At 33.6% G+C, this 10,277-nt stretch overlaps 1 protein-coding gene across 1 annotated transcript; it reads left to right on the forward strand.

The window, feature by feature from the left end:
- Positions 1-1,491: 1,491 nt before the first annotated feature.
- Positions 1,492-8,620, forward strand: LOC142351043 (uncharacterized). The gene is made up of 2 exons (XM_075403106.1): positions 1,492-1,855; positions 8,372-8,620. Exons 1-2 carry the CDS (start codon positions 1,740-1,742, stop codon positions 8,592-8,594), a joined length of 339 nt encoding a protein of 112 aa, XP_075259221.1. The 5' UTR covers positions 1,492-1,739; the 3' UTR covers positions 8,595-8,620.
- The last annotated feature ends 1,657 nt before the right edge of the window (positions 8,621-10,277 follow it).

Raw genomic sequence — 10,277 nt, forward strand, 5'->3', positions numbered from 1 at the left:
CGCCCCATGAGACCGACACTAAATGATAAGGAACGCTTGAAGCAACACAAAAACAATAGAGAGCAGTTAAATAGAAAAAGAATCCAAAAATGCGCTCAAAAACATCCACCGACACATGGTTCATACTCAGTTGAACAAAAACAGCAAGCAACTAGGTACCCCTCCCTCAAAGACAGCAGAAGAAGAATAACCCTTGCCACGAACTGCATGTATTCGACTAGCTTAACTGAGAACTGGATGCTGTGCCCTGCTAAACTCTTTCTTGAGTAGGATCTTAACAATGTTGATAACCGCTGTCCAAAATGTGATGTAGCACCACATGACGTAAATCACATTTTCAACTGCGGTGAGAATACCGCGTACCTGAATTTCATTGACCTTTGGGAAAGACCATTACAGATAGCCAAATAGCTGGACCTAATTCCATCAATCTTACACGACCGCACTGCACAGAATCATCCGCCTTCCTTGCCCTTTTCCGCTGGTGTTGACGATGCCCCTCTTGGTCCCCCTAACCCGGGGACCGTATGTCATTCACCACGGCGTAGATGCAGAAGGGTCGCCGCACTACAAGCAAGTTGTGGATAGGCAGCCACACACTAGTACTAATATACCTAGTTTTTTATGATACAAATGCAATTCGGGTTACCTGTTAAAACGGCAATAAACGCCTGTATCTCGTCAAAATTACTCACGTATGTGCTGCTCTGTGCAACAGCTACAACAGCAATGCGGTGAAACAAAATAATTTGCCACTTTTCATCGCATTTCTTACAAAAAAATTCACCGCGAAATTCACCTCATTTCTTACAAAAATGCACTGGATTTGCTTTCTAACGTCTACTGAATCTGATTTAAATTCTCAGGAAATATCATAGAAGTTAGTGACATTTGGCGCAGTGGAATAAGAAGCTGAAGGCATGCAGGAGGTAAGAGGTTCGAACGCGTGTAAGTAAGGTGCATTTTTTGTAAGATTACTCATAGTAAGAATTCTCATACTAAGAACGCGGTTAAAATAAATAATTCACCGCGATTCACCGCATTCAGCGCAAAGATGTAAGAAATACGCTGTGAAAACTTTTTTTTCACCGCATTTCACCGCATCTCTTACGAAAATTCACCGCCAAACCTCGACCCGGGAGATATTTTCCCCTTTCTTTCCAAATACGTAGGGACAGTAAATTCTTTCAGTAGTCCGTAAGATTGTTTTCAGCACTTTGCAGATCCTCCTTTTTTTTAGTTCTGCGTTTATGACTGCTGTATCTGATCACTTCCAGTAATCGCGTCCCCAGCCTTATTACCTTTTTGGTTTACAAATTTAAGTTGAATTAGTAGGCGATTCAGCTAAAAAAAATTGTGCAATTTTGAAATTTTCCCTGTTTATTACTGTTTTTCTTTAGTAGCGTGAATCCTTTGTTTATATAGATGACCACTGTTTTCGTCTATTCAGTGAATAAAATGCGTTTTCCATTCATTTTTATGGAACAGTGTATGCTCTTCTGCAAGCATGGTGGTTAGATTAAACAAAATTTGTGTCTGAATTATGAATAAGAAGCACGTGAACAATTTCCTTAAACGTGCTCCCCCTTTTCCTCATTTTTTCCTGCGCTGTAAACGGAGATATGAACAATAAGCATGACGTGTGATTCCATGATTCCACAGTTTATTTATTCCATAATACTGTTTGTTTACTAATATCACCCCTGCTGCCTGTGTGGAGACGGGAGGGTGTTATCAGAATGAGTAACACTAGTAGTGGGAACAGACGTTTCCCACCTGCGAGAAGGTTTCGACATTGGCCTCCTCCCAAAGACCTGGTCGAGAACCCGCCAGTCGACTGCAATTCACAGGACAGGTAACAATAAAACAAAGAAATATTTTAGCGAATTGTCTATTGAATTATAAATATTTTCGAGTGAAAAGTTGCGATATAAAAAAATCAAAAGCCTTTTTGGCGAAACAGCTTAGCTTTTACTGGAACAATAAAATGATTGTTCAAAGTTTGATTTTACATATTTGGAGTGTAACATTGTTGGAAAGAAACTAGTAAAGTGATATATCGATATATAGATAATGATTGCTCTTGATTATAGATATATAGATAATGATTATTATCTTTATTAATTCTTATCATTATTATATAATCATATTATTACATCAATAATGACTATCAATAATGACAATCATTCTTATAGATATATAGATAATGATTGTTGACAAAATGTCAACAAATTCGAGAAACTATGAGATTGCTCTTGTAATATCGAATTTGTTGACATTTTGTCTTCCGTTAGATGTATGTAGTTTATATCAATTTATATTCACAGAAATACTCTTGAACATTATCTTTATATCAAATATATCATGGCATATTTCGCCTTCTTAATGAGTTATAGTTGATCTTTTTAAATTATATACAACACTTCTTTCATGACACAAAATTTTGAATGCAAGGTGTCCTAATAAGTTACCAGAAAATACGGAACATTACAAAATTTTTAAGCACTTCCGGTTGATGTTCCCAAGATACAAGAATTCATTGTTCCGACCCCTCTTGAGGGGGAAGGAACTATATACTCAAACGGGTTTTTTTTCTTCAGTCAATTTTGGCCGATCGATATATTCATCGTAGAGAGTTGAGACTGGTATCATTAGAAAGCTTGTCCAGCGTAGAATATAGAATTAAAAAGATTTTTTTAATTTTCGTTTTTTTACAAGGAGTTATCGAGGTTTAAATTTTGAGAAAATTGTGTGAATTCCGGCGAGATTTTATTCACTTTTTCCGAATTTTTTGAATAAAACTTCGCCAATTTTGCTAAAATTTGTTAATTTTTGTTAAAGTGATGTTGATTTTTATTTGTAAAAACAAAAAAATGCAAAGAATATTGTAGGCTATTTTTTTTTAATCAAAAATTCTGGCTAAATATTTCAAAATTAAGACTTTTTCCTCAAAAACAGCACGAAATAAGTTTCTTTGGTCTATTTTGATTAAATTTACAGGAAGTACAGACCAAAACACTACTAACACAATTTTTGTAGACTCAAAAGGGGGCTTTTTTACTTCAAATTCCGTTGAGAGTGCTCTGTAACGAAAACTTCGCCGTTTTTTGCTAAATTTATTCGTTGATTATCAAACACGCAGCATCTATTTTTGATTTTTTTAACTAACAAAAAATCAATATCTATAACATTCGAATAATTAAATGTTCTTAAAGATCAAACAGCATTAGAAGGGCTAGTTTTGGACCAATCTTGGACTGGTATAGTCCAAAAATAATTCGGATTGTAAACAGTCGGTCTTCTTCAAAAAAAAATCGATCTCTACAATAATTAAATAACAGAACATTTCAAAAAAAGCTCACTAATGATAGTTCCAATTGGTTCCTAAATAGCTCCACATTATTGTATCTAGTTGATTACTTGAAAGTTTATGGTCGTTTTTACTTTTAAAATTATTTGATTTTCAAATAAATAATGACATATTGAACTTTTGCTTCTGTTTTTCTTTTTCTTTGGTCAACTTGTAGCTTTTTGTCCGCAATGAAAGAACGCTTCTTCTTTCTATTGAAATCGAATTCAATCTTTATTGCGGTTTTACGCCTTAAGTTATGGCTACTGGCTTTGATACAACTATATTTCAAATTTTCTTAATTTTTATGTATCTGCCCATTTTTCACGTTTTCAAGTTTTGTCACATTATCACGTTATTGACAGTTCATATATCACATTATTTGCTTTCAAAATAAGGCACAATTGATAATATTAAAATGCTTGAAGATATAGATTTTGATTTTAACGGCTTCGACACCACTTTCTTGAAAAATTTAATTGATTTTTTTAAATTGTCTTTAACTGCGGTTTTTACTTTGTCTTTTCAGTCGTATGAAATTTTACTGTAAAATGAACGGGTTTCATTTCCTTTTCATGGAAGAATCGATGAGACGACATTCTGATTTTAGTAGACAGCTGATAGCTTTTATGACTCTGAAAACAATTGTTTTCCAAATTAAAAAAAAACACACTTTTTAACTTCGCAATTTTGTTCTTTTTTCTGGTTGTTATCTAGTCTCGTTAAATACAAGTCAATTATTAAATTATTGTTGTCAAAGGAAGGTTTCAAAAGGGGATTACTGTCACACAATCTAATGTTTTTAAAGATTTCGTTGACTTTACTGGCTTCGACACGAAAAAAAAGTAAATTAATTATTGATTTTTGTCATGTTTGACCTTCTTTTTGTAGACATAAGAGATATTCTGGAAAATTGTAATTCTCACGTGCTTCTTTTGGAAGAATATACAAACCCAATTAATTTTTTTATTCTGTAATTAATGGCGTTCATGTCTTCGGAAATATTTTTTTTCGAAAAAAAAATTAAAGTGTTACTTATTTTTGCGTCTTGTATCCATTTTGTCTACTTGTTACCTAGCTTCATTAATAAGAGGTCACATAATACATTATTGGGAGTTGCAGAAAATGCAATTGAACACATTTTGAAGGCCATAGTATGGCTTTACGGTTTCGAAAGCGTTTTCTGCCAAGTTTTATTTGAGTTTTCGTTTGTTGTATAAATGTTCTTTTTGTAACCGCGTGAAAAATTGAATACCGGCAGCTCTTAATTCCTTCTATGGAAGAATTGGTAATCTTACACCTATGGGATATTTTATTTGATTTCTAATGGTTTTCATTATTTCGAAATTAGTTGTTTTAAAAAAAATTAAGCGAATTTTTCAACTTTACTGTTTTTGTTCTTTATTGTCTAATTGTTACCAAGCCTTTTTATTGACCACTCCCTTATCTTTTCTGGTGAAATACAAGTTATTTGTTTAATATCAGTTTTATCTGACGGTATTTTGGCTTTGTTATTAAGTTTTGTTTTTTAAAACGGACATGAAATTTTTGATGTAATTAATTTTTGTTGTTGCTGTTGTTTGATTTTGCTGTCTTGAATCGCTATCTGAATATTTGCACATCTCATCAATCTAAGGTGCCATTTTTACTCCAGTTGTTGATCCCCTTCTAGGGAAGCATTGGTAATTGTAACCCTATGAGATATTTTAGTTGATTTCTAATGGTTTTCATTACTTTGAATTTAAATGTTTTTAATAATTATAAGCGAATTTTCCAATTTTACTGTTTGTGTTCTTTATTGTCTAACTGTTACCAAGCCTTATCATGGACTGGTTTCATATCTTTTCTGGCGAATTTTAAGTTATTTCGTTAGTTTCAGTTTTATCTGACTATATTATGACTTTGTTATTAAGTTTTGTTTTTTAAAACGGATATAAAGGTTTTGATGTAATTAATGTTTGCTGTTGTTGTTAGATTTTGCCGTCCGTCTTGACTCGCTTTCTTAATATTGGCATATCTCAATAATTTAATGCATCATTTTTTACTCCACTGAGTTATTTGCTTTGGAGACACTCTTTTCGTTCATACACCAATTTTTTTTTTAAAAATACTTGAATTTTTGGGTTTTTCTATGTTCCTCATTTGGTAGACAATCAAGCCAAAATTGTGGATGAGCGGGGTTGGAACCTTATGTGCGATCGCACATTACCGAGTCGCCTTGTTTATTTCTACTGTTGTTGTGTCAAACAAAATCCTTAATGTATTTTATACCAGAGCACACAAAGATTTTGTCCCCAATAATTGCTCCATCTAAATTTTGTTAATTTTTATATCTATAATTTCAAAATCTATGATGAATTTCTGGATTCATTTACCTATAAATTCCAGTGCCCAATGTTTAGATTTCACATCTTCAACTTATCGGTGTCTAACATTTACAATAGGTTAGGCTGTCACTGTCAAATTGCCACTTTTCAAACCGAGCAAATTTAATCGCGTTAGTATTATTATCCCGTTTTGCGAGCAAAAAAGTCGGAATTGTTGTTTACGTTTTTCTATTTGCCATCAGTAAGCAACTTCTATTTTATCAGGAAAATGGGATTATTGTTGCTCCTATGTATTATATACGGTAAAACTGAACGATGTGATACGTTTATTGAGGCAACTAAGAGATAATTTAAAACCTTTTGAAAAGCAAATTTCGATATCCTTGATTGTGCGAATTCGACTTTGGTAAAAATTTTTAATGCATGTAATACACTTACTTTTTTCATTGTTTACATAAAGCCTACCGTTTTTACGGTAAACATGAATATAAGAAAGCTTAAGGATAAAAAATGATGAAAACCACTTGATGTATTGAAAACGTTTGCTACTTAAGACGATCTCATTAAGAGAAAAGTTGTTTAGTTAAGCTTTAACGATTATAAAATGAAGATTCAGGCAGAGAAAAGTTTAGTGACTACCTAAACCAATTCATGATCGGTTGTTTTTTTTTCGAATTGTTTCCTCTTTGTTTTTCTTTTTTGTCTTCTTCTATTTTTTTTCTCTTTTTTGGTTCCCTAAAAATTTTTCTATCTCAAAGCGTTTCTGCTTCAGAAAGTCAATAAGTTTTTATATGATAATTAAGTTTGACATTTTATCACCATTAGCAGCAACATATCAAGTTTGATTTAACAACGTGAGTGTTACACAAAAGCAAACAAGAACACGATTTGTCATTTTTTCGTTAACTGAACTTTAGTAGGCAAAAAGTATTTATTTCAGAAGCTGATGATGATGATGATACAACAGTAATTCAAAGAGAATTTTATGAGCTTTATTTTTTGTTCTCAATATGTTAATTTTGTTTTTTTTTGCAACATATGTCGCGACAAGAATTTTTTTGCCAGCTTGCTTCTTCCTATCACTTTCAGCAAATACTTTTGAAAATATTATTTTTTCTTCCGATGGGAGCTGTTATTCTTGAGAATATATACAACAAAGAAACAAATCTTGAACAGCTGTTTAGGACATGACTCAACGGCTCGTGGGACTTTATATGAAGTTGTCACAACCGAACAAGAGTTCATCTTCCCCAATAACTATTTTTTTATGGTAATTAAGTGACAGTTTAGGGTAATCAAAGACTGCTTTCGGCATTTGGCTTATTTTAAGTTAAATCAAATTTTGGAGCGTTCCAACGCTGGCTCTTTATAACGGCGGCTCTCTTGAGCGTAATCATCTACCACCAAGCATTTTGTAATGTGTCTTTCAATAGTCCTTACGGCAACATACAGCTATGTCGATTATAATAGTTCCGTAAGTTTTTTACCCGATAATGTGTAAAACAATCAGATCACTTTAACTAAATTACAATGAAATGGTAAGATTTTGGATTTCAATATTTATTAGGACAAGATAAAAAAGAGTGAGATAAATTTATAGCAAACAATGATAATTGCGGATCATTGCCATGCCTCACCGGCTTGTGGGATTTGATACGACGCTATCACAACTCGCCCTGGTTGCTTCGAAAATGGTATTGGCAGTTTCGGCACTTTTAAAATTAGTTCCAGTTTTGGTACTCTTAAAAGTCGGCGTAGTTTTCGCGAGGTAATCACTATCTACATATACAAATGCGAACAAATACATTTACAAACAAAACGGCACGATAAAATAATTACATATATGAAATTAAATTTCTTTACATAATGTGAACTTGGTTCTCAAAAATTAGATTAATTCCATGTTGTTTGTTCAATAAAAGTTTAAATTCTTCAACCTTTTCAGAATCAGTTGTGAAAAAACTCCTATTTTTTTAAACCTCTAGATGACACACTAAGCAATTATTGAAAGAGATGAAAGCTTAACTTTCCGAATACTGCTAATCTATTCACTGCTATACAGTTTGGGGGTTGCGGCAGATTGCGAATCAAGTAGATGAAAAAAACTGATAAAGATGAGGCGGATGTACTTTCCCAATTACTTAGTCGAGAGCTCAAATAAGTTTGACGCGAAATTTTTTATTCTGCTACCCGCGTCTTTGAATACCCATTATTTCCTAAGTCAACGCATGGCCTTTTCATGGCTAATATGGGTTAACGAGGGTTTTTTTGTAAGATAGGCCCGCACTTTTTTCTTTTTAGTAATTAACGTTTTGTCAGGTGATCTAGTAATTAGACAAAAGTAAATTTGTAGAGGTAAAACTCACTTCACAAAAAGAAATCCAACACAACAGAGTTAGATTGGTTTTCAAAAGCTATAATTAAATAGTGATGTTCGTTTAAACGCCAGAGTAACCTTTTGTCCGTTCTTCGGCTATTGAGAAGACTCTTGGTAAAAGATTTTTCTTGAATACGGCTACCAAAAATTAAAACAAAACAAATGACTAAACTATATACATAAATGAATGTTTCCAGACAGTGTCCGAAATTGGCATGGTGGGCACTGTAATAAAAAAGTTGGGGGATGTAAAAAAACTGAAGGAATTTCGATAGGTGGAAATTCAAATGATATTGCATGATAGTGTCCTCATTTCAGGTGTTTACGCATGGAGATGCTAGAAGAGAAGAAAGCAAAGATCCCGAACATAGGCACTCCATTCCTCCTAGCCACAGCTCTCTTTCTCCTTTGCTACATCTACTCTCTCCACATCAGCTCCAATCTATACTACAACATGGCACTGTCTCTCTTATTTGTATTATTGTACATTGGACTCTTCTATAATCTCAGCTACTTTTATGCATTCTCAAAAATTGTTTGATTGAGTTGAGTTACATTTTTTGTACATTTTAATTAAATTGAGACTTTAAGTCAAATCTGGCGAGTGCTAAAGCGTCCAGCTTATTTTTTTCGAGAAATTAGATCTTACCACAGATCGTATGACCAAATTTTTCTAAATTTAAATTTTCTTGAGTGAGAGATTTGGTTCCTAACGCTATAAAGAGCAAGTTCTTGCTGAATGGTCCCATCTAGCGGAACCATTAAGAAGGAAAATTCAAGCTAAATGCTCAAATATTAATGGGGAAAATTTGATTGCTTGGCACAGTCTTGGATCTTTGAATTATGCGGTTGTGACAGTTTTCTTACTAAGTCCCACAGGCTGCTAAGGTGTAGCCATGGCCAGCGAGGCGTGGCCAAACGCGCTAAAAGCGCTTTATTTTTCCATCTAAAATTTAGTGGGTTTTATGGGACTTTTTTCCCCAAAACCACACAATCTTAATCTAAGGCTTAAAACTTGCTACAAATAAAAGAATTGGCTAATGAATTTGGTTGTCCGGTGGACCATCATCATTGGTGTGCATTGGATGATGCTCCACTCGGCAGCTTCCCGCGCCGCACTGACGGGGGACGGAGGGGCGCAACCTCATATGAACCTCAGCTACGCAGTAATTTATCAGAAAAAATGTTCAAAATTTTTTACAAACAAAGCATATAAAACTGACCAATGGGACAGCGAGAAACATTCAACTAATTCTAATTTTGTTCTTAATTTTCTAGACACCCCTTTGGATAAGCAAAATGTGGGGAAACAAGCAGATTTGTATGTTTTATTGTAGATTTAGCATAAGCTGGTTTTTTATTGCTCAATGAATCGAAATTTATTTGACAAAAATTACGTGTTTTTAGATAGAATGTGAAGATTAATATACACATTTTCCATAGGTGAACAATAATGTGCGTTTTCTGTATCAATTCTGGTGAACACTCTTGTGTCATCTTTTTGGGCAAACATTATGCATCATTTGGATAACATATTCGTCCTCTTTGAAACCTGTCATCACATTATGCATGCAACATGACGGCTCGCGCGAGACCATTTGTACCACAGAATGTTTCAACAAATACTATGGTACCAAAAAGGTAAGTACAGCATGATTTCTGCTTTTAAAGCATGATTCGTGCTTGATAAGCAAGATTTGCGCTAAGGCGTGAAAAAGGTGTGAAATTTAGAAGTTTAAAGATAAATTTCATTCTCACTTTCTCCGCTTAAACAGAAAAGATGGTTAAACCGCTTTGTTCTTTTATGTTTATGAAATTTGGAATGAAATTGACGCAGACGTCGTGAGAAACTCTACAAAACGTCAAGTGGACGTTAAAAAAACTAAAGGTGTAGGGACGCGTTATTAGAGAACAAATTTGAACTAAAAATGTTATTTTATTTGATGTTTGTATTGCTTTTCAAAAAATCTTCAGGTGTACGTAGCTTTTTGGTACCATAGTGTACTTCTCAAGTTTGTCAAAAACTTTTTTTATGCTCAATCGAAAAAGTTTTTTGGCTGTCACTTTTTCGAAGCTTAGATTGAGGTGTTTTTCCGTAGCAACCTCGAGTGCCATTTTTTTTATTTGAAAAACGAATAGTTCAGAACTCCCATGTTGAAACAAACTTGCCAAATCAAAAATAAATTGAGTTTTTAATTATTTTTCAATGAAAACAGATCTTCAC

This window comes from Convolutriloba macropyga, chromosome 1 (assembly GCF_964194025.1).
Source record: "Convolutriloba macropyga chromosome 1, txConMacr16.3, whole genome shotgun sequence".
NCBI classification, from domain to species: domain Eukaryota; kingdom Metazoa; phylum Xenacoelomorpha; order Acoela; family Convolutidae; genus Convolutriloba; species Convolutriloba macropyga.